The sequence below is a fragment of the Talaromyces proteolyticus genome (genome assembly GCF_021365285.1).
Source record: "Talaromyces proteolyticus strain PMI_201 chromosome Unknown BGW36scaffold_10, whole genome shotgun sequence".
Taxonomy (NCBI): domain Eukaryota; kingdom Fungi; phylum Ascomycota; class Eurotiomycetes; order Eurotiales; family Trichocomaceae; genus Talaromyces; species Talaromyces proteolyticus.
In genome coordinates, this window is record NW_025764286.1 from 1150465 (window position 1) to 1172586 (window position 22122).

Sequence of the window (22122 nt, forward strand, 5' to 3'; positions counted from 1 at the left end):
CACTGAATTTACACTGTACCAACCAGAGATGAGCTTGCCCGCGCCCGCGGGACGAAATAGATTTTCCCAAGCGCCTTCCGGTCTCTGTCCAGATTTCTCTTGACTCTCCCACCTCCTCTATTTATACCTAGCAACTCCTGCGTTCTGAATTGGTCCTTTCACTCTATCCATCATTTACCACTCCTATAACCCCTCTATCCCTCCCAATGGCTACCTACGCTTTGTCCAACTCCCACAAGGAGGTAATTTCGTCATCGATGCTGTGTGCGGGGATCATTCGCCACTAACTTTTTTTCTGAATAGTTGATGGAACAGCACCTCAAGGATTTGGATCCTGAAGTTGCTGAGATCATTGTAAGTGCATACCACTATTTCTGTTTTTTTCAAGGGGAATAGAAGTGCAGGAGAACACAATACTCGAGTCGGAGCAAAGCCATGAAGTCGTGTGCTGTTCTAATAACTTCATCTTGTACAGGAAAAAGAAATTCAACGACAGAAAGAATCCATCCTTCTCATTGCTTCTGAGAATGTCACTTCCCGCGCTGTTTACGATGCCTTGGGTACCCCCATGTCCAACAAGTACTCAGAAGGCTACCCCGGTGCTCGTTATTACGGTGGTAACCAGCATATCGATGCCATCGAGTTGACTACCCAGGCTCGCGCATTGAAGGCCTTCAACCTCGACCCTGCTAAGTGGGGCGTTAACGTTCAATCGCTTTCCGGAAGCCCTGCCAACTTGCAGGTCTACCAGGCTCTCATGAAGCCTCATGATCGTCTCATGGGTCTCGATCTGCCCCACGGAGGTCACTTGAGTCACGGTTATCAGACTCCCCAGCGCAAGTATGTTTGAGGTCAATTTATGATGTTTAATGTTTAATCTGACTTGATATTTTAGAATATCCGCTGTTTCTACCTATTTTGAAACTTTCCCCTACCGTGTCAACGCAGAGACCGGCATCATTGACTACGACACCCTCGAGGCTAATGCTCAACTCTACCGTCCTAAGATCCTTGTCGCTGGTACCTCCGCGTACTGCCGCTTGATCGACTATGCTCGTATGCGCAAGATTGCTGACTCTGTTGGCGCCTACTTGGTTGTCGATATGGCTCACATTTCCGGTTTGATCGCTGCTGGCGTCATTCCTTCTCCTTTTGAGTACGCTGATGTCGTTACTACCACTACTCACAAGTCTCTACGTGGTCCTCGTGGTGCTATGATCTTTTTCCGCAAGGGTGTGCGCAGCACCGACGCTAAGACTGGAAAGGACATCTTGTATGATCTCGAGGGTCCTATCAACTTCTCTGTCTTCCCTGGCCACCAGGGTGGTCCTCACAACCACACCATCACTGCCCTTGCAGTCGCCCTTAAGCAAGCTGCCACTCCCGAGTTCCGTCAATACCAGGAACAGGTGATCAAGAACGCCAAGGCTGCCGAAGTTGCGTTCAAGGAGCTCGACTACAAGCTGGTTTCTGGTGGTACTGACAGCCACATGGTCTTGGTCGATCTGCGTCCTCAGGCTCTTGATGGTGCTCGTGTCGAGGCCGTCTTGGAGCAAATCAACATTGCCTGCAATAAGAATGCCGTTCCTGGCGACAAGTCGGCTCTGAGCCCTGGAGGTATCCGTGTTGGAACACCTGCTATGACCACCCGAGGCCTTGGAGAGGAAGACTTCAAGCGTGTAGTGGGTTACATCGACCAGGCTGTCAAGCTTGCCAAGAGCATCCAGAGCCAACTGCCCAAGGAGGCCAACAAGCTCAAGGACTTCAAGGCCAAGGTTGCCTCTGAAACCATACCTGAGATCCTCAACCTGCGCAAGGAGATTTCTGCTTGGGCCATCACCTTCCCTCTCCCAGTTTAAACGATTTATGATGACTGCGTATGTGCCTTTGCAAGTTTTTTGACGTGTCTCATGAAAGAAAAAAGTTCAACCTGATGATTTCTGTTTTGCTATGTTATATATGATGAAAGGTGGCATTACATATCGTATTTACGTCGACTTGGAAGGGAGCTTGGGTTGGCATTCAGATATGTGTTTTATTTTCAACCTTATATGCATTGTTCTATTTCATTTGTTTTATGTACAAGTGTTTGCCCCGGGATGGCCCGCTTCAACAGGGTGATAAACTTCAACGTTTAAGGCATCCGGCGCAACGGTTTTGTTCTTCATGGTGTTCACGGTCTGGGTTGTGGATTACCTTATTCATGTGCTAGTCACAATGGTATCACTTAATGCAAAATTTTCCAATAGATCTCGCTCGTTTTTAACCTCGAATGTGCATGCGCCGTTTGGCTGCATTGTCCTCTGAGTATCTTCGTAATGATCTGTTTCGAGAAGCGAGAGTCAACTAGGACCTTTGCGTGTCACTAGTTCTGGAGTACTGCGTATTTCCAGTACTATTTGGTCTAAACATCATCCAAAGTTGACCCCGTTATACCCTCGTATCCATCTCATCATTCTCTTTACTACTCGCCCTACGGCCAAAGTCCGCGATGACCGATTTCAACTTCTCAATCCGTTTCTGTAGCTCATCTATCTCCTGCGCCTGCTCATCGACCGATCGCTCCACGTCAGGCATATTCTCAACGACCGCGCGAGCTTTCTGGATACGAATTTTTATCGCACTGGCGGCTGTCGGGAGGTTCTTAGCCTCGAGAGGAGGAAGCACTGCTGTACTGGTGCCGAGCAAGCCTGAATCGCCCGCTGCTGGATGACTTATAGTCTGACTAGACGAGCCACCATTTGCTTGCTGCTCGACCACCTTCTGCTGTTGCTGTTGAGTTTGACCCTGATCTCCGCCGCCTGCGACGGTTACGGTTCCAGTCGAAGCATCGCCGCCGCCTGTGGCCGGCTGGTTGTTGGCTGTTGATGTCGAGGTAGACGATAGCAGTCGCAATAGCAAGGCGTGTAATGGAGGGAGGAAATCAAAGGTTTGGGGGCTCGGGAACGCGAGTGAATGCGGAGATGTCGGGTTCGTGCTCGGAGCTGCATCGGGTGTATTAGAGGAGGCTTTCTGCTGCGATGCGGCAGAAACCGGAGACTTGGACGCCATGGGATGATGTTGATAGGGGTGTGTTCAAAAGAGCTAAACAGCGCAGAATGAAATTTAGATAATGTAGTCAATGATCAGAGCGATGGGTGTTGACAGAAGTTTTCTGCTTTTCAAAGCATGCTCTGAGAAGCGACCTGCGCTTGTCCAGGAGTTGACACGCGCTGGTAACGGCCCAGGCGCCTGGTGAAATAGATGGAAGAGGGGCTAAATATAAGGCAAGTATATGTATTAATAGATCTCTAATGATATCGATGATATCGGCAGCTCGGTAAGATCAGCACATGCGTTGCGCAACAAACGACCGGGCGAGCGAGGACAGAACGGAAAAGAGCTCGGCCAGCTCTGACGTCGGTCGTTTTTCACCTGGCAGCGCGGGTCGTGCCAAAACGGGCTCCGGTCTGAATGCCCCTCGATCGCCCCTCCAATCGCTGCTTTTTTTCTTTTCTTTGACTTCAATATATCTGCTATCTTTTGTTGCTTACTTCAATCGATATCTTCTAGACTGTTTCGAGGAACGACATTAGAAACAGTGCTAAAGGTCAATTGATAGACCACTATTCCTCTGACATTATATACTTCTTGTCCGAAGAGATCCGCCATGGCCAAGGTTGACCACAAAGTCGCATTGAGTACGCTTGCTTATATTCTTCCCATATCCAAAATCTACGACATGTAGCTAATTGATTTCCTTTCTCAAGTCGTCATTGACGGTTGGGGTATCCCTGGTCCCAGTTCTCCTCCAGAGGGAGATGCGATCGCCGCCGCAGAGACGCCGGTGATGTCGTCCTTTGCCGACCCCAGCGCCAAGGTCGCGCAAGGATACACAGAGCTTGACGCTTCTTCTCTCGCTGTTGGTCTGCCAGAAGGTCTGATGGGAAACAGCGAGGTCGGCCACTTAAACATTGGTGCTGGCCGCGTTGTCTGGCAAGACAGTGTTCGCATCGACCAAACCCTCAAGACTGGCAAGTTGAACCAGATCGAGAACGTTAAAAGGTCCTTCCAGCGCGCTAAAGATGGTAATGGGCGCTTGCATTTCCTCGGTCTCATTTCCGACGGCGGTGTCCACTCGCAGAACAAACACTTGTATGGGCTCCTCCGGGTCGCTAAGGAGATCGGAGTACCCAAGGTGATCATTCACTTCTTCGGCGATGGCCGAGATACCGATCCCAAGAGCAGCGCAACATACATGCAGGAGCTATTGGATAAGACCAAAGAACTTGGAGTGGGCGAGCTTGGCACTGTTGTTGGTCGTTACTACGCCATGGACCGCGACAAGCGCTGGGATCGAGTTGAGGTGGCTTTGAAAGGTGTGGTTGTTGGCGAGGGCGAGGAAAGCAGTGACGCAGTCAAGACTATCAACGAACGGTATGATAAGGGCGAGACGGACGAATTCTTGAAGCCCATCATTTTCGGCGGCAAAGAAAACCGAGTGCAAGGTGAGATATCAGACGATACTGTGAAAACAAAAGCTAATCATCCGGAGCACAGACGGAGATACTCTCTTTTTTTTCAACTACCGTTCTGACCGTGTCCGTGAAATCACCCAGTTGCTAGGTGACTTCGACCGCTCCCCAAAACCAGACTTTCCATATCCCAAGGACATCCACATCACTACCATGACCCAGTACAAAACTGACTATACCTTCCCCGTTGCTTTCCCCCCACAACATATGGGCAACGTCTTGGCTGAATGGCTTGGAAAGCAGGGAGTGAAGCAAAGCCACATCGCAGAGACTGAAAAGTACGCCCACGTTACCTTCTTCTTTAACGGTGGTGTCGAAAAGCAATTCCCTGGAGAAGAGCGGGATATGATCCCTTCCCCCAGAGTTGCCACCTATGATCTCGAGCCTAAAATGAGCGCTGCTGCCGTTGGAGAGAAGGTTGCTGAGCGCATTGGCGAGGGCAAATTTGATTTCGTCATGAACAATTTTGCCCCCCCAGATATGGTCGGTCACACCGGTGTTTATGAGGCGGCCATCGTAGGTGTTGCCGAAACCGACAAGGCTATTGGCCGTATCTTTGAGGCTTGCAAGAAGGATGGATACATCCTCTTTGTCACATCTGACCATGGGTAAGTGTGATGTTGCAGAATCATAAATGATTGAATGTACTGACTAGGAGATTTAGAAACGCGGAAGAAATGCTCAACGAGAAGGGCAAACCCAAGACTTCACATACTACCAACAAAGTTCCGTTTGTCATGGCCAATGCTCCTGAGGGTTGGAGCTTGAAGAAAGAGGACGGTGTATTGGGAGATGTTGCCCCGACTATCCTGGAGGCCATGGGTATTGAGCAGCCAGAAGAGATGAGCAGCCGCAGTCTCCTTATCAAGTCATAGATAACCACTATATTTTGATGTCTTCTACATATACAGAGAATAGAGCGTTAGTCGCAAGCAAGAGAATGTTATTTTTTCATTCGTTATATATGTTTTGTGCAATATAACACCATTTCCCACGATCGAGTACGACGCCTAAGCGCTGGCTGAAGCAGCCGCCGTTTGCTGTTGCATTTGTGATTGTAATTGAACGATCTGAAGATAATTTATTAGCAAAGCACAAAGAAAAACCACGAATAAAGCTTACCTCTGTCCTTCTCTTGTCGCTTTTATTGTTGATATCTTGGATCTGCGTTTCTATTCGTTTACTGTTTCAATCGTCAACTCCGTAATATCGTCGGTATGCCCATATGTAGTATTATAATACTGACATCTCCTTTTCAATAAACTCTATGCGACCATCGACAGCCATGGTAGCTTCTGATTTTTCCTGCTTCAGCAGAACTGGACCGACAAGCTTGTAAATGTTCGCATCGTCGTCGAGGGAGGCAAATTCCTAAGCCGCGAGACAAGAATTAGATGGATTTAATAAAGTGTGAAAACAATGCGTATATGAATGGGTTTCTGCCAAACGCACCTGCTGTACGCTCTTGTTTTCTTGGTGCTGTGATTCGAGCTTCTGTCGCGCCTCAACAATGCTTTCTAGTTCTGCAGGACAAGCGGTTTAGATGACCGGCAAAACGAGCAACCACGGAGTCGCACCTACCTGTCTGAAGCTTCTGGTAGTCCTCCGACAGAGTCTGGAGCTTTTGCTGGGCCGCCTCCATTGGGTCTGCGCTGGCCTGGGGGGGAGTGAATGGTGGGATGGGGGATTTGCTCGCTGACGTCTTGTACATTTGGCGCTAGCGGGGCAGTTCCCTCCCGCCTTGCTGCAGTCTGCTGGCAGGCATCGATAAACATAAACAACGCTCCTCCTCCTCCACCACCTTTCTTGGCCATACGTGCTGGGAATAAACGAACCTTCTGAAGATATCACCGTCCCTATTGCAGACCTCCTCCGAACCCCGCCAGATATATAACCAATTTCCAATTGCACCACCGACCAGGCGGTTATCATACCGAGTTGGCAACCCCACACTCGACGTGCCTCTCCCCGACTCGCGCTGCCTTTGCAAAAGCGTTTCTGGCACTCTCTCCTCTCCCGCAAAGAGGCTCAAGATGAGCAATACGGATTTCCTAAGCCGAGCCATCGACACGGTCAAAAAGGCCATCGAACATGATAATGCCGGCGAATATGAGAAGGCTTATCAGACGTACTACTCCGCACTGGAGTTGTTCATGCTCGCACTCAAGTGGGAGAAGAATCCCAAGTCCAAGGAGATGATCAGGTCGAAGGCAGCGGAATACATGGACCGCGCAGAGAAGTTGAAGAACCATTTAGCGAATAGCGACAAAAAGAAACCCAGCGCTGTTGGCGCGAATGGGAAAGTGGCAAATGGGAGCGGAAAAAGGTTTGTTTCCTCAGTTTTGACGCGGACGAAGAGATCAGGATACTGACAAGGATATATGACATATTTAGTGGAAAGGACGACGACGAAAGTGAAGACGCAGAGGCCAAGAAGCTACGAGGTGCTTTACAAGGGGCGATCTTATCTGAGAAGCCTAATGTTAAATGGGAGGATGTCGCTGGTTTAGAAAACGCCAAAGATGCCCTGAAAGAAGCCGTTATATTGCCAATCAAGTTTCCTCATTTATTCACCGGTAAGCGACAGCCGTGGAAAGGTATATTGTTGTATGGTCCTCCAGGAACAGGAAAGTCGTACCTTGCCAAAGCAGTTGCTACGGAAGCAAATAGCACATTCTTCAGCGTTAGCAGTAGCGACTTGGTTTCCAAATGGATGGGAGAAAGTGAGAGGTTAGTACAAGATGAGTATTCGACCAAGGCTAGGCTGACGCAAGGTGCTGCAGACTTGTCAAGCAATTATTCAACATGGCCCGAGAAAACAAGCCCGCAATTATCTTCATCGATGAAGTCGATGCCTTATGTGGACCACGTGGAGAAGGCGAATCAGAAGCGTCTCGGAGAATAAAGACTGAGCTTTTGGTTCAAATGGACGGAGTTGGCAAAGACTCCAAAGGAGTATTGATTCTAGGAGCAACAAACATCCCGTGGCAATTAGATGCCGCCATCCGAAGACGATTCCAACGCAGGATTCACATCAGTTTACCTGATATAAATGCACGGAAAAAAATGTTTATGTTGGCAGTGGGATCTACGCCTTGTAACCTGACACAAGCCGACTACAAGCACTTGGCAGAGATCAGCGCAGAGTATTCGGGCAGTGATATTAGCATAGCTGTCCAGGATGCTTTGATGCAACCAATTCGAAAAATCCAAACAGCTACACATTATAAAAAGGTATGAACATGCTGTTACTACTATCTTTTATGCATTACTGACCTGCTTTAGGTTGTGGTTGATGATGTTGAAAAGCTCACCCCCTGCTCACCGGGCGATAATGGCGCAATAGAAATGTCATGGATGGAAATTGAGTCTGAGAAGCTCCTCGAGCCACCTCTGGTCCTGAAGGATTTCATCAAAGCCATTCAGAACTCTCGACCGACAGTGAGTAGAGACGACCTTGAGAAGAATGCTGAATGGACAGAGCAGTTTGGTAGCGAGGGGTCATAACCACCATTAATACACATACAATTCTCTATCTATCATCATCGTTATACTACCTACAGTTCATTTTTTTTTGGATGAAAAAACATGGAGGTGCAGCAGCCAGATTTTGTTTATTGATTGAATGAACCTAAATCATTAGATGCGGATAGCCATGAGTTCAATTTTGATCCCTGTCGTGTCTAGCAATAAGTCAGAAAATGATTCACGCTATATTTAGTTAGGTGTTTTTGGCGAGGCGTTCCATATCTGATTTCACTTGTTACTGTTTTCCATGATCTATGCCTTCTCTGAGACGATTTCGATTGTCCCTATAATCATTGCAAATACAAATGATCCTTGATGAATACATACATATATCTCATTGATAACCTCTTGACATTGGAATGTTTCTGCCACAGAAGGTCAAGTGTCAAACCCTTGAAATTTTATCAAATAAAATGAAGTTAATAGATACAGCCGAAATTGTATACACCCAAACTCGATGTTTTAACGTGAAACTACAAAGGCATTATTTCCAAACTCTCAAAGGTTTCCGATTCATGTAGAAATGCAACATGTTTCTAAACGCCATACCGATAAAAATGAACATTCACGCCCACTTGAAAGCTATATACAATTCATCATGCCCCTTCATTGATATCATCATTGACAGTGAAAACACAACCAAAAAATGCATCCTGGCCAAAGAAAAAAAGTAAAGAGAAGAGGAGCAAAAACGGGCCTTGGGAATCATGACGCAACAGCACAAAAAAAGAACCAACAGAAACCTGCACCCAAACACCAACGCATAAGAACTTGTCTAATTCAGACTATCACTTCCGTTTAGCAGATTTTTGATTATCTCTTTTTCGTATCAGTTCGTTCTTGGCGCGGTGAAGTCCTTCGCCGACTTTCCGTGCCCAACGCCATTCCTGAGTCATGCGTTGCATTCTGATGGTTGCCACGACCATAAGACCTGCGGTTCGAAGCTTACGGCGAGCATCGTGTAGCTTACTCGACTCAGGCGCCTTAATCCCCATTTGTGCGATCATACGGAGATCAGCCTCGTTGCTAGTAGTTGATCAGCATAAGATTTTGTTAGTTGTGATAGGGAAAGATGACATACCAAGCAACGCGAATCCGCTCTCCAAGCTCCATCAAGCCCTTACTCCATGCGAGATCCTTACGGAATTTCTCTTCTCGCTTCAATCTTGCTTTGAGCCAGATGATTTCTTTTCCGAGGCCGCGAAGTTCCTTCTCATGCCGACCCTTATTATCAGCCCTACCAGCCTGGTCCTCGACAAGCTGATCGTAGCGGTCTTGGAGAGCTTGGCACTCATGGTTGGCTCTATCCACCTCCTTGAAAGCAGAAGCGCGTTCTTCGCGGATTCGTCGAAGAGATGCTTTGAGTTCGCTGACTCGGGCATCTCGCTCAGAAAGTTTCAATGCGAGCGACTCTGCTTCGAGTGTTGATGACTTCAGCAATTCATGAAGATCTTTTCGGTCTTCCTCTCCAATCACTCCGCGCTCTAATTCCCGATTCCTCAGCTGGAGTTCGTTGACATTTTTGTGTGCGTCTGTCAGCTTCTTGCGCAATGATCGGAGTTCCTCTTGAAGTTTACCAGATGGTGACTTCTCAGGAGATCGAACATCCAATTTCTTCAATTGAGCCTCATGAAGTTCTTGTTCTAGTTCCGAAATTCTCTTTTTTAGCTCTCGAGTGGTCTTTCGATGATGCGTTTCACGTTCGGTTAGTGTCTTCTCTTTTTTCCGTGCCTCCTCAAGATTTTGGCGAAGTACGGAGATGTCCACACCAACTGTTGAAACATCCACATGGATTGGTTCCTGTTTCTCCAGCATGTTTTCCAGATCCAATATCCTTCTCTCTAAACTCTGCACCTTGCTCTTTGCTTGAGCCAACTCTCGGTCTCGGGAACCAGATATCATATGCAATTTGTCCTGTAACTGGTGTATTTCATTTGAAAGCCGTCTTTCTTCTGCCGTAGAACGTTCGAGCTCGGCATTTAATTCGGTTTCAAGAGAGTTCCGTGCATCTTGCAGGGTAGTCTTCTCATAGCCTAGTCGTTGGAGCTCATTTTCGAGTCGAAGCTTGGCTTTTCGAAGATCAATCTTCTCCTGATCAAATGGAAGGCTTCCGCTAGCCTTGCTACCAATACGATCGATTTCCTTCTGCAGTATATCGCGCTCAGCCTCGAGCTCCTTCGTTGAAACACGAAGGCTGTGTAATTCAACGTTCGCATTGGCAAGCTGATCCCTAAGTGTTTGCCGCTCGGAGAGAACCTTCTGCAGTTGGCCTCCTTGGTCAGATGCATTTGTAAGAGCTCGCCCTTTTGAATACTCTTTCTCTTCTCGCAAGCTTGCTTGTACGATCGCGACCTCGTCCTCAAGGGCTTTGATTTTCTCCTTCAAGGCTTCTTCTTCACGCCGGCTCACTCGAAGGTCTTCACGAGTCTTCAATAACTCATTTCGCAGATCGTTGATTGTCTGCCTCTTTGATGCGGCATCTTCATTTAACTCTTTGACTTGGCGGCTAAGGACAGCTTCTTCCTGCAAATGTCGGTCTTTTTCACTATCGATAACTTCCTGAAGTTTTGCCTCACGACCAGACGCAGTCACATCAATATCCTGGAGCTTCTCAACCGTCTGTTTATACCCCGTAGCTTCTTTTTCGGATCTTTCCTTCTGCCACTGGAGAGTTCGTCGTTCACTCTCCCATCGATCTTGTTCAAGTGCGAATTGACCTTCTTTGTCTTCAATTTCCTGTTGTAACGACTCAATTTCTTCCTGCAAGCGTTCCACTTCCTCTTTTTGCTGTGCTCGGAGATCGTGGTTATTATCAAGGCCGCGCTGTTTTTCATCATCTATGTCTTGTTCGAGGCGGCGAATCAGAGATTGTGCATTAGCTAATTCTCTCTGCAAACTAGCTGATTCTTCTGTCAGAGTGTTATGGCGGGTTTGGAGAAGTTCTTTCTCCTCAGCCTTGCGGTCAAGGTCATCAAGTACCACCTGCAATCGACTCAAGGCTTCGTCTCGTTCGGTTCGCCATTGCTGACTCTGTCGCTCTGCGTTGTCACTTTCTTCGCGGAGAGCTTCCAGCTCAGTAACATGCTCCTCCTGAACTTCTTGCAGTTGTCCTTCTAACACCTCTTCCCGACGCTCTTTGGCAGCATAGTCCTCTTTCAGTTCATGGTGTTCCTGACGGAGGTTTCGGATTTCTTCTTCAAGTTCAGAAGTTCTTTCTTCAAGCTGGCGGCTGAGACCTTTTGTAGAAAATGACTTGTTTGCCATTTCTTCTTGAAGCTCCTTGAGGTTTTCTTCCGCCTTTTCCTTTTCCTGCAAAGCCACTCTCTGGCTTTGACTAGCTTCTTGCGCATTCGCCTTTGCTTGATCTAAATCCCCTTGGAGCTCCTCCAAATTTTGCTTCACGCGCTCTAGCTCAGCCTCCAAATCACCTACAGCATCATCATCTTTGGAGTTGGATTCTTTAAGATGATCGATTGCGTCATCTTTCTCGTCAATGATACGATCTTTCTCGCGCAGAGTCGCTTCAAGATCTTCGATCTCATCCCGTAGCCTCCCAAGTTCATCTGATTCGTTTTCTTTAGCATTTTGCAACTCCTCTCGAAGACTGGCGACTTGTGTCTCTCTAGTTGCAATTTCTTCGCGCATCCAATCCATCTCACGTTGAACACTTTCCTCTGCCTGTCTTCTTTTGGCTTTTTCGCGCAACTCCTGTAGTTGCCGTCGGTAAGCTTCTAGATCACGTTCTGCATGAACAAGGTTTTTTCTGTATCGAGCTATTTCTCTCTGCAGAGTAACTTTGAGCACTTTCAATTCTGTGTTTTCCTTTAACGCTGCCTGGTTATAGGCTGGACCGGCCTTCTCTAGTTGCTCTCGTAAATAGAAAATTTTCAGTTTCAATCCAAAATTCTCTTTGTCCAGTCTATCAATTGCCTGTAAAACAAAACTCGGTTGTTAGTGTTTGTCCAACCACTTTTCTTTAAAGGGAGTTGTCTTAAAAGCGTCTTACATTTTCCTGCTCCTTCAAAGACAACATATTTTGATCATTCTCTGACAGAAGCCCATTCCCGCTTCGCGATAAATATGGCAAAGGGGTGCTCTGCGGGCTGCTACTGGCGACCTGGGGTAAGGGTGTCACATCATGAACAGCTAGAGAGCTAGTCGCACCTTCGTCAAAGAGGTCGGTAGTATCGATTTGAGGGAGCCCAGGTGTGTTTCCGTTACTTCGATTTCCTTGTCTGAGGTATGCCGGGGTTTTGGGAGCAGCACTTGCTTTCACAGCCGACAAATTTCGAAGGTAGTTATTTCGCGTCACGCTTCGCATCATCGGTGTGAACTCGCCCTTCGGTACCGCCGCCGTTGGTAAGTTTTGTCGGTCATACAGTACATTGCGCGTCGTTCTAGCTGCCGAGCTGGATGCGCGAGGTGTATTCAAGTTGGGTTTGTCAGAAACGCGCCGTTCGCCTTCCAGAGTCTTGATAATGTCTTCATCTTTTGACGGTGTCTGAAAAGAATTTTCGACCGAGTCTAAAGCAGACAAGTTTCCACGATAGGCGCTTCGTAAGCCGTTTGTCAGATATGTAGCGTTTCCATCGACTTCGGTTCGTGGCGTGTCAATGTATGGCAGCGGCATCTCGCAAATCAAAGTGATCCCCCGGGGGGATATGGATGAGAACGGAAAAACACAATGCCGATAATCTATACACTTAGTATAGTCATCGCTAGGATGCAGTCTTGGAGAGCCCAAATGCTGACGGTGAGATTGTTTTGCGTGTTGATACAAGAGCGTTTAAACATCAATCGATACGCGCGTGTTGTGCTGTACCGTCATGTTGATGTTTAGCCTGATGTGGACTAGCACAGCCGCTGATCTCTGCGGCCACGGTCCGGCATATCTAATTATCCGTTCGATTTTCTCGATGATATCACTCACTGCTGGAGAGAAACGGTGGCGAAGCTCCTCATCAAGCTACCAAAATGGCTCCAATGTCCGAGGAAGATCTGGCGTGGTTCAAGTCGACCTTCCGGCCAATTCCTCGACCCCAGCTCCCGGACGATGCCATTGAATACTCGTTATACTTGATTTCATCGAGCCCCACCCCCGCGTCCGCAGATGCAGCGGCCCTCTTGCGCACTCGCCTTCAGGAAGTCCAGAGAAGCGCTTCGGAGATTGGGAAAAATTTGCTGAAAGATTACATTTGGCAACGCGAAGGATTTGGCCTTCAGATTACCAAGCAAAATGGTAGGTCAATTCTCGATGTCTGCGAAAACTCCCAAGGTGCTGATTCTCGATCACCGACACCAGATAGGACTTTTCTTCAAGGACGGACGAGCTTCGGTGACTCGATTGAAGACGAATGGGTTGTAGTCTATATATTGCGAGAATTAACGAGGAAACACAAAGACTTGTGGGTTCGAGTGGTTGACAGCGATGGTGAATTTCTGCTCATTGAAGCAGCCGCAAGTCTGCCAGCGTGGTTAGAACCCGCAGTAGCGGATAACAGGGTAATGTTTCTTACATTTTCTATGAGGTTTAATGTGCTCACGTTGCTTAGGTTTGGATAAACTGTGGCCGCTTAATCATCATCAACCCCAAAAACGAGAAGAAGAAAGTGATAGAAAAGATTTCACTGGAGGAATCATTGAAGATTATTCTCGAGGATCCTGATCGGCTCATGCACTCGACTCGTATAGAAGAGGAAGCATTTTATCGCCTACGAAAATATCCCAAACAGATAGAGGAGAATTTACATCGAGCACTTGTGACGGTTCCACGGAAGGTTGCATACCTTTTACACCAGAAGCCTGCCTACATCTCACCTGTGGTGGAAGCTTTCTATATTCGCGACCCTATTGCTTTGCGGTCTTTAAAAACAAAAGGGCCTGACAGTCTATTATTCCCACCTAATGATCTTGTCACTGTCAGTGTTCAATTTACTAGGGTGGGATATGCTCAACTAAAGAGCCAAGATTTTCCTGCTCCTGCAACATGGAAGCATAAGATTCCTTCTAGTCACGATAGTGAGACATATTTCCAAGCAGAAACCGGGATGAAAATATCGTGTGGGTTTGAAATGCTCTTGAGTGATCCGCAAAATCAAGACAAACCTATAGTACGAGAAATAAAACTCTTGCTAGAGGATATCGACACTGGTGACGAAACCCTCCCTACAGACGAAGAAATTAAAAAAGAATGGAGTCATCAACAGGATGACGAACAGTGGATGGATATCAGCTATGAAGATCTTGACAGTGAATTGAAAGGGAGGGCCGGCGGAGGCTCGAAACCAGGGGCATTTGGCGACCGAAGTGCTCAGGAGAATCTTCAACGCATTGTCGCCCGATTTGAAGAATTCCTCAACGATGACTCAGCTAATTTTGAAGGAGTAGATCTTTTGGGCTCGGATACAGATGATGATGATGATGGAGAAGATGACGATCTTAGCAGCGATGATGAGGACCAAGACTTGCCCTTTAACGAGGAGGAATTTTCAAATATGATGAAAGAAATGATGGCTATGCCTTCGGGCAGCGGCCCTCAAGCACGGCCTCGGCCAGCACGTACCAGTGGCAAGGTTGAAGAGATAGAATCTTCAGATGATGAGCACAGCAAAATTGAAGAAATATCGCGACAGATGGAGGCAGAGCTCAGACCAACAGGAATTCTAGACATTGACCCCCGAGGGGCAGCTAAACAACCCAAGTCCGTGAAAGGAAAAGGAAAGCAACAGCAGCAGGAAATCGGTGACGATTTGGACGATGACCGCTCTATCAATGTTAATCTTGCTAATAACCTCTTGGAGAGCTTGCAAAGCCAGGGCGGCATGCCAGGTCCAGGTAGCAATCTGCTTGGGATGATGGGTATGAAAATGCCTCGGGATGATCGAAAATGATTTAATGCTGCACTGCACACCTACATGGGTTCAAACCCCCTATGCCATATAACTTCCGACTGATCGGTGGTCTGTTTTGGCGGAGATAAGCAAAGCACATCAAACTGATGTACGACCTTATTGAATACTGAGTCGAGCTCACTCTTGTGCGTCCTATTGGGTCGTGTAAATGGCAAGATTTGGCGTCAGTATACCAGAATGCTCCGCCGCTTGTACTCAGAAAAATTTGAGACCGCGAGATTTGGACCCATTCCATACTTGTTGCAATTCAGGTCGAGGGCCCCTTTATATAAAGACTTTGGGTTGCAGGAACCCTGACCATCCGAAGCCAATGGAAAATGCATAATTCACCTGCGCTGTCTGCCTGTAGTGCTCTCAGAAACAGAGTAATGAATGGTTACATGCTGCAAATGAGGAGGGAGCATACATTCCCATTTACGCAGAACCAGCAGTCTGAATGACAAAGGCTGCTGCTTCCACAGACTGCATACTACAGTTAGTATCAGTTAATATTATTGGTGCTTGTTGTCTTGTAAGCCAGTGAATTGTAGTCTATACCTTGGGATTTCTATGCGTAAAAGACCATCAGAAGTATCTGAATATGTCGTTGAAATTCTAGACATCAATTTTTTTACGTTTCTTACTTGACCTCTTTAATCGAGCTTTGCAAACTTGGAAGTATCATTAGACATATTAAGATTCACTTAAATTAATATTCCTGATAAAAGAGCCTATCTGAGGCCAAGGTTGACAGGGCCGATTTATGGGGATGGCGCCCCATGGAGGAATTGGAGGCGCCACGGGTGCTTCGGGGGGACGGTACGCCTCCCCACACCCCGAACCGTTCGCTCTCTACACTGGCAGATATCGGCTGCGCGCTCTAATGATCCTCTGTCATCCTCAATAGACCGAATACAATGAGGCAGTCTTGTGCAAAGCGAAGCTGCCGCGTTGACGGTAGAGCTTCTATCGACCTTTCGATATTAAACAGGAAAACGCAAGAAAAAAGCAAAGTGGTCGGAACGCTGGCTGTCGGGAAATTATATTATATATACTATAGATGCCAAAGCCACTGTAGCGGAGAAAGATGGAGTAGGCGACGACGACGCGTGCGACGCGTTATGAAACCAAAAAGCAATTACAGGCTTGACGCGTCCACCCCTCTGCATACACTGCCCACTGGTTCACCCTCACAGCTCACAGCATCCATTAATCTAGCAATATGCCGAGAGCAAAGCGCTCTTTAGCCGAAGCTGATCTGGATGTTCAATTGTCGACATCCCGAAAATCTTCTAAAAACAAAGCGGAGGCTACTAGAGATTCAAGGGAGACCACAATTACGAATGCATCCAGTGGAAGAAACAAAGACGATATTTCTAATGAAATCAACCATTCGAATCTAGGACCTTCGTCAGTGCTTACACGTCCCACTCTCAGTACTGAACGTCCATTGCTGAATACTGCGACTGAGCCAAGATTCATTTTAATCTGTCGACCTTACTGGGACGTTGAAGCAGAGAACCGTGATAAAGAGAGTGAGGCGCATGATGAGCAACATACGTGTGGCACTGACTGCGTTTGTAAAGCCCCGGCTAATGATTTTCCCCAATGGACTTGGGCTGTATCAGAGGAAGGCTTGCACACGTATGAATTGTTGAAGAAACAGGCTTTCAATCGTGATCAGGATGCACAAGGGTTGTACATTTACAACGATTTCACCGCCTACGGCATCAACGAGGTGGTTGACAATTGGGTATGCTGAATGCAGGGAGATAGGTCAGAACGTTTGTAGAATATTTGCTAATATGTCACAGCTCAAAGACTTCAATAAGACCATTTCAAGGAGAACGGTATCCCCATATGCTGTATGGGCCCAGCTGGAAGGTATTTCCATGTTTTTACAGCTGGACTACATTGATATATGGTTTCGTAAGTCATGCTAATGGTTCCGCCCATCGCTGTACTGAAATATCTTCTTAGATGGCGATGACTGCCGCGGAGTCGCTGAAACGATTGCCCTCGTTGGCAAGGCTCTCTTGACTAGTCTCCAGGTGTTAAAGGACCACCGGCTACTTAATTCCTATCAGCCTGAGAACGGTGGGCTCAGAAACATTTCAATTGTTTTGGCCATGTTCGTTGAGTTTGCTCGCTCATGGACCGACATGAGTGGTGATCATTACGGGGAGACGAAGTGGGTATCGAAGGTTGGGAAACTTGCGATGGAAAATAGCATCGATATCAAGGGACCTTATAAGTTTCATGAGCGCAACCAACAGATTCTTGAGCCGGAGCCTGAGAAGGACTCAACTTCTGATGGCCAGCCAAAGAAAAAGAAGAAGAAAATCCATTTTTCGAATGGTACCTGGGGACTTGTGTCCTTTGTGGACGCCGATTCCGATGATGATGACATTAAGGATAATGGTGATTATTCAGTGAGAGGATGGAAGGAATCAGTACGTCAACTCAGAAATCTATTCGAATGAGACTAATCATGCTTGACTGGTGCAGTTCAAGACCTACGCAAAGCATCACACTAAAGGTGGTAGGAAGACAATCGGTGGCACATCGTACGATATCACCAAAATATCCAAGTCTGAGAAGAAGCGGTTTGAATTGGATGGAGTACCATCTTTCAGTTTTTGATAGTGACAGAAAGCCTCGCGAATATTCTGTCGTAGAGATGGTAGTCAACAAACAGCTTGGTCATTCACTCGAGTCTCCTGCTATCATAGAAGAGCTATGAGTTGCCCCTTCATCCCCCCCTCTCTCCTATGGCCCATCTCTCACACTCATCCTAGATACATGGTTTTATCCTCGACTATTTCAGGGACAACTATATAATCCAGCTCTATGACGACAGTCCAGACAGGCATGATGCAGTCATGGCAACAGTTACCCTCCAGAAGATCCTGCCTACTCCTACCCCAATACCTCGCGGTTCGACAATCTCCCCCCATAGTCCCCCACGGCGTATTACACAAGAGTTCGAGAGTGGACAAGGCAGCGCTGCCCAGCACACGACCCCTATTTTGAGCGGTCACCACCAGGGCGACCACCCTCTCGACGCTCATCCGGAGTCTTGGAACATGTTATCGAAATTTCTGGACTTCAATATTTAACCCTGCCTTATAAAATCACAATATAATAATTTTCAATATGTGGAAATATTAAAACTCGCTGTGCCACTATGTAAGAATGTAAAATACTGAATTGTGTCGATAACCCTGCTATAGTCCGCTATAACGCTAGTGAACCCCTGCGCAGGATTTAATATGTAGAAGAGTACTCTTAGGTCGACTCCAGTTTCTATGCCTAGCCTATGTTGCTAACACTTGCAAATCATACCCTTCTTATGAGGAAATTAATAATTTTTCATCTATCATATAGGATAGCCTCAGGTACATATGTAGGGCTTACACTTTAGAAGATGTATCTCTACCTGTCTTGGAGAGTATAGTTTTCAAAAGGGTACCAGGTGTTTTTTGCACAATTCACCCATAAGAATGGCTTCCAGAAGCGGCAAAGCCCACCCCATTCATACTGGAGCCAAGAAAGCTTCATGATCAGGCTTTCTTGAGAGTTTGGCATCTTGGGATAACACTGAAGATCTACTCATACACCGTCAGTGTGCTCGTCCGTCCACTACAAGCAATATCCCCCATCAGCTAGTATGACTTGAAAAGGCTTCCTAGAGAACAATTCCAACTATTTTCTTAATCCTCACTCTTTAACGGGGAGTTTTAGCTTAGCAGCTTTACCTAGGGAATCAGTCACGCAAGGCGCGATACTCATGAGGACTAAGTGAACTATTAACTTTTTAAGACAGAACTCTAATGCTTCATTTGCTGCAAAAGACGTCCCTCACAATTGATAGTTGTTCTGAGTTGGAAAATATGTTAATATCAACATTGAACAGCTAGCAAAAGTGGAGGGCGGTCTTTATTAAGGTCGTCAAACACTGATCGATTAATATTGCACCTTGCTCCGAGAAAACCAAGCTTAAAAAGATAAAAAAGAACTAGAAGCAATCTACAGATCTAGCTACGGTTTATAGTGCTGTGTGCCTCAAGTGAGCTCTTCCCAATTCACCCCCAATAGGATAGGGCTCGCTCTAGGGTGTGGGGTTACCGCATTCGGCATGCTGGTGCGGCTCCCGCGTAGGCTTCGAATAGGAGTCGTATAAAACCGTCACAGCCTATGCACAGATTGATACCAGTTGATATTATATAGAAGCTGCGCGAGACCTGTTGTTCTGAACTTCGGGTTCCTCTTGGGATTGGACTTGAGACTGATTCTCGATTCCAAACAGGAAGTGATCTTGATTCTCAATGAGAAAGGTCAATACATCTCGGCACAGATCATTTTCCGCCGCGATGAAGAGATGCTGAGGATGATAGAGTATTGCCATCTGGAAAATTGTAGAGATTTTTAAAGGGTTCAGACCATTCTCGTCAGAGTTGGAGGCAAAAACGGCTAGAACGTCGAGGAGATATAGCAACAAATGTTTGTTTATAGGAGGAAGCTCCGCAATGAGATTTTGATAAGTGACGATCGTCGTCGTATAGGTTTCAGGAATACCCTGGCTTTGAAACATCTGATAAGACCGAATTGGGTCGCGGAATCTTTCGTAGAATTCCAAAATGATCACCGACTCGGGCAGCCTTTTCAAATAGGTCAAGAGCACCCAGGCGGCCTCATGTACAGTATAGCCTGTCCAGTTAAGGCCTTTACCGTACTTTGTAACTGGATTATCGAACTTGAATTGGAGTTCTTGGACTCGTGTTGTAGATACTTCGGTTTCAAAAAGACCCTTTACTGATGTCCCTGGTTGTTCAATACAATATTAGGTGTGATCTTTTTTCAGTAGTAGAGAAGCATATATCGTACCTTTTTCCTTAAGGAATACACCACACTTGGCGACTACGATCGGCACATAGCCGTAGATGAAGGATTCACCGTCGTCGTTCGTCAGAGAAATAGCCACATTAGCATGCCGTATGCTGGCACTAAGGGGAACGCCGAAAACGCCATTTTCTATTCGAAAACAAACCCAAGTTAACATGAAGAAATTGACCACCTGGAAACTTCACACGCACCTATTATGGCTTCTTCATCTTTCCCTCTTCTCATATTTCTCTTTAGCCGCGACCACAGAGATCTTTTCGGTGGTGGTGTGGATTTTGTCGTTTCAGAACCGGAGGGCGATTGACTCGGTGTGATGATATCATCAAATGTCACTTCTTCAATAGATGTGGATGAATGGCCTGTAGCCTCTGAATGGCTCCTTTCAATTGTGTAAGGCTGTGCTTTTGTTATTTCAGAACTGGTGGGCGATAGAGTCGGTGTGATGGATTCATTAACTTCCGTAGATGTAAATGACTTGCTCACAGTATCTGAGTGGCTGCTTTCAACACTACAAGAGTGAGCTTCTCCCTTATTTACCAAGTAATTATTACGCACCTTCTGGACGAAGCTGGATCTGGAGTACTTTGAAGTTGCAGTCTCCCCAGATCATCGTTGAAGTTCTGGACAAGGGGTGTTGTAGACCTTTCGAGCCCCGCTGGCGTGGTCGTCTTTGGTAAGCTTTTCCGCCTGATAGTAGAGGTATCAGGAACTGGCACTTCGGATATTTTTGTGGCTGGCTTGATAGTCGAAGTATCCCATGTTACTTCATGGGCAGTATTCCAGGTCCCCATACCCTCAATGACCGGCTCGTTTGTGGGCACAGAGTTTGCTTCGTGTGCGGGCTCTGCTGCCGACGAATCCTGCCCATCGTTCGGTAAAGATTGCTCCATCCACTCGTTTTGCAGCGCCTCTGCGGCCGTGACTCGCTCACCCGGGTTTGGATTCATTAATGAGAGAATAAAGTCCACGCCAAGCTGAGTAACCGGGACATCTAGAAGAAGTTGAGAGGGAAATATCTCTGGCTTGCTCACATATCTCGACAGAATTCCGATATGTTTAAAGCTAGACTTCTTTGTCAGCATTTGGAATGCGATTTCCCCGACAGCCCAGATGTCTACCGCATAGGGACTACCACGCTCAGTGAATCCGTAGACTTCGGGTGCTATGTATCCGAGTGTGCCTTTGACAGTGGTGGACAGACCAAGACCTTCTTCTGTGCGTTTGCTGATGCCAAAGTCCGCTATCTTGACCCACCACTCATCTGGTGGACACGACTTTAACAAAATATTCTGGAATTGAAGCATTAGATGACGTGTCCCTAAAGAATGTACCAAAAAAGAAGGGAAAAAGGAACCAACACTTGGTTTCAAATCTCGATGGCAAAACTCGTTCTCATGCATCAGGTTAAGGCCATCCAGAATCTGATAGGTCACTTCCCTCGCGTCGTGTTCCAACAATGCTGGGTTGCGATACAGATAGGTGTGGAGATCGCCCAGGTCCAGGTATTCCATCGCGATAAACAGATGCTCTGGGCTTTCATACCATCCAAACGACTTGACAAAACACCGCTCATACTATTTGCTACATATTAGTCCAATCATCCGTCATAAAAATTGGCGAAAACATAAACCTTTGCATGCGAGAACTTGGCAATGGCTTCTAGTTCTCGGGTATAATCTATGTGAGCAAATTGTTCATGTTTTTCAAGCTGCTTTATCGCCCGAACTTGCACGTCGCGATAGCCCTTGGTGCATTTCTCCAGCCAGACACTGCCATAGCTACCCCCTCCAATCTTGTTCTGCCGCTTCCAATGCTCGGATCTGCGCACGAGGCGTCGACGCGATGTTGGGTCGGGCGTATTGTAGGTATGGACCGTCTCGACGCTGCTGTGAGGTTCAAAGTGCGTCTCGAGCTTCGAATCTCGAATTAAATCTGAGAGCCGGGCCATGGGGGAGTCGTCCCTGTGCGCATTCCCGGGTACTTCGGCCTCGGTTCTTGGCTTCAATATTTCCTTCGAGCCATGCGAACGGTGTCATTCGCGATCCAAAAGAATGTATGATACATGTATGATAGACGTGAGGTCAGTAGGATAGGATGGTCTTAAGAAAAGCTTTGGTTCCAGGGCGGGGCAGCAACTTGAAGACAATTCGAATCCTCTTGCTAAATTAGTTTGCGCGGCTGTACAGGACTAGTTTATGTATAGCTTCGCTCTTTCGTCTTGATCAGCCAATGACTGGTTAGTTGAATGGCACCCGGAATCAGCCCTCTACCCCGCCCTCTCAGCC

The 22122-nt window shown here is 46.9% G+C and overlaps 9 protein-coding genes across 9 annotated transcripts; 5 read left to right on the forward strand and 4 right to left on the reverse strand.

The window, feature by feature from the left end:
• The first annotated feature begins 29 nt into the window (after positions 1 to 29).
• BGW36DRAFT_31920 (putative serine hydroxymethyltransferase) lies at positions 30 to 2145 on the forward strand. Its single transcript, XM_046212608.1, has 3 exons — positions 30 to 354; positions 476 to 840; positions 896 to 2145. Exons 1-3 carry the CDS (start codon positions 307 to 309, stop codon positions 1857 to 1859), a joined length of 1377 nt encoding a protein of 458 aa, XP_046068871.1. The 5' UTR covers positions 30 to 306; the 3' UTR covers positions 1860 to 2145.
• A 321-nt stretch (positions 2146 to 2466) lies between these two features.
• BGW36DRAFT_264258 (RNA polymerase II transcription mediator complex subunit 9-domain-containing protein) lies at positions 2467 to 3051 on the reverse strand (the record flags this gene model as incomplete). The annotated part of the gene is made up of 1 exon (XM_046210105.1): positions 2467 to 3051. A coding segment is annotated over one exon (585 nt), but the record flags the coding sequence as incomplete, so codon positions are not given.
• Positions 3052 to 3649: 598 nt separating this feature from the next.
• On the forward strand, positions 3650 to 5389 carry BGW36DRAFT_399742 (phosphoglycerate mutase, 2,3-bisphosphoglycerate-independent; the record flags this gene model as incomplete). The annotated part of the gene is made up of 4 exons (XM_046218551.1): positions 3650 to 3680; positions 3750 to 4487; positions 4540 to 5122; positions 5179 to 5389. 4 exons carry the CDS (start codon positions 3650 to 3652, stop codon positions 5387 to 5389), a joined length of 1563 nt encoding a protein of 520 aa, XP_046068873.1.
• Positions 5390 to 5524: 135 nt separating this feature from the next.
• BGW36DRAFT_399743 (putative prefoldin subunit 6) lies at positions 5525 to 6156 on the reverse strand (the record flags this gene model as incomplete). Its single annotated transcript, XM_046218552.1, has 5 exons — positions 5525 to 5584; positions 5637 to 5697; positions 5761 to 5885; positions 5967 to 6037; positions 6096 to 6156. The coding sequence occupies 5 exons, from the start codon at positions 6154 to 6156 to the stop codon at positions 5525 to 5527; spliced, it is 378 nt and encodes a 125-aa protein (XP_046068874.1).
• A 391-nt stretch (positions 6157 to 6547) lies between these two features.
• Positions 6548 to 8021, forward strand: BGW36DRAFT_302620 (putative vacuolar sorting ATPase Vps4; the record flags this gene model as incomplete). Its single annotated transcript, XM_046211807.1, has 4 exons — positions 6548 to 6840; positions 6909 to 7244; positions 7298 to 7748; positions 7800 to 8021. The coding sequence occupies 4 exons, from the start codon at positions 6548 to 6550 to the stop codon at positions 8019 to 8021; spliced, it is 1302 nt and encodes a 433-aa protein (XP_046068875.1).
• Positions 8022 to 8509: 488 nt separating this feature from the next.
• Positions 8510 to 12815, reverse strand: BGW36DRAFT_385672 (putative spindle-pole body protein). Its single transcript, XM_046216942.1, has 3 exons — positions 12049 to 12815; positions 9124 to 11972; positions 8510 to 9068 (listed from the first exon to the last, which is right to left on the reverse strand). Exons 1-3 carry the CDS (start codon positions 12670 to 12672, stop codon positions 8831 to 8833), a joined length of 3711 nt encoding a protein of 1236 aa, XP_046068876.1. The 5' UTR covers positions 12673 to 12815; the 3' UTR covers positions 8510 to 8830.
• A 148-nt stretch (positions 12816 to 12963) lies between these two features.
• BGW36DRAFT_31976 (putative regulatory factor Sgt1) lies at positions 12964 to 15017 on the forward strand. Its single transcript, XM_046212619.1, has 3 exons — positions 12964 to 13281; positions 13345 to 13544; positions 13595 to 15017. Exons 1-3 carry the CDS (start codon positions 13017 to 13019, stop codon positions 14930 to 14932), a joined length of 1803 nt encoding a protein of 600 aa, XP_046068877.1. The 5' UTR covers positions 12964 to 13016; the 3' UTR covers positions 14933 to 15017.
• Positions 15018 to 16154: 1137 nt separating this feature from the next.
• On the forward strand, positions 16155 to 17575 carry BGW36DRAFT_302377 (uncharacterized protein; the record flags this gene model as incomplete). The annotated part of the gene is made up of 4 exons (XM_046211774.1): positions 16155 to 16685; positions 16747 to 16861; positions 16913 to 17385; positions 17441 to 17575. 4 exons carry the CDS (start codon positions 16155 to 16157, stop codon positions 17573 to 17575), a joined length of 1254 nt encoding a protein of 417 aa, XP_046068878.1.
• A 1192-nt stretch (positions 17576 to 18767) lies between these two features.
• On the reverse strand, positions 18768 to 21987 carry BGW36DRAFT_385677 (kinase-like domain-containing protein). The gene is made up of 6 exons (XM_046216943.1): positions 21468 to 21987; positions 21196 to 21411; positions 20393 to 21126; positions 20029 to 20345; positions 19820 to 19966; positions 18768 to 19756 (listed from the first exon to the last, which is right to left on the reverse strand). The coding sequence occupies exons 1-6, from the start codon at positions 21783 to 21785 to the stop codon at positions 19155 to 19157; spliced, it is 2334 nt and encodes a 777-aa protein (XP_046068879.1). The 5' UTR covers positions 21786 to 21987; the 3' UTR covers positions 18768 to 19154.
• Positions 21988 to 22122: the final 135 nt, after the last annotated feature.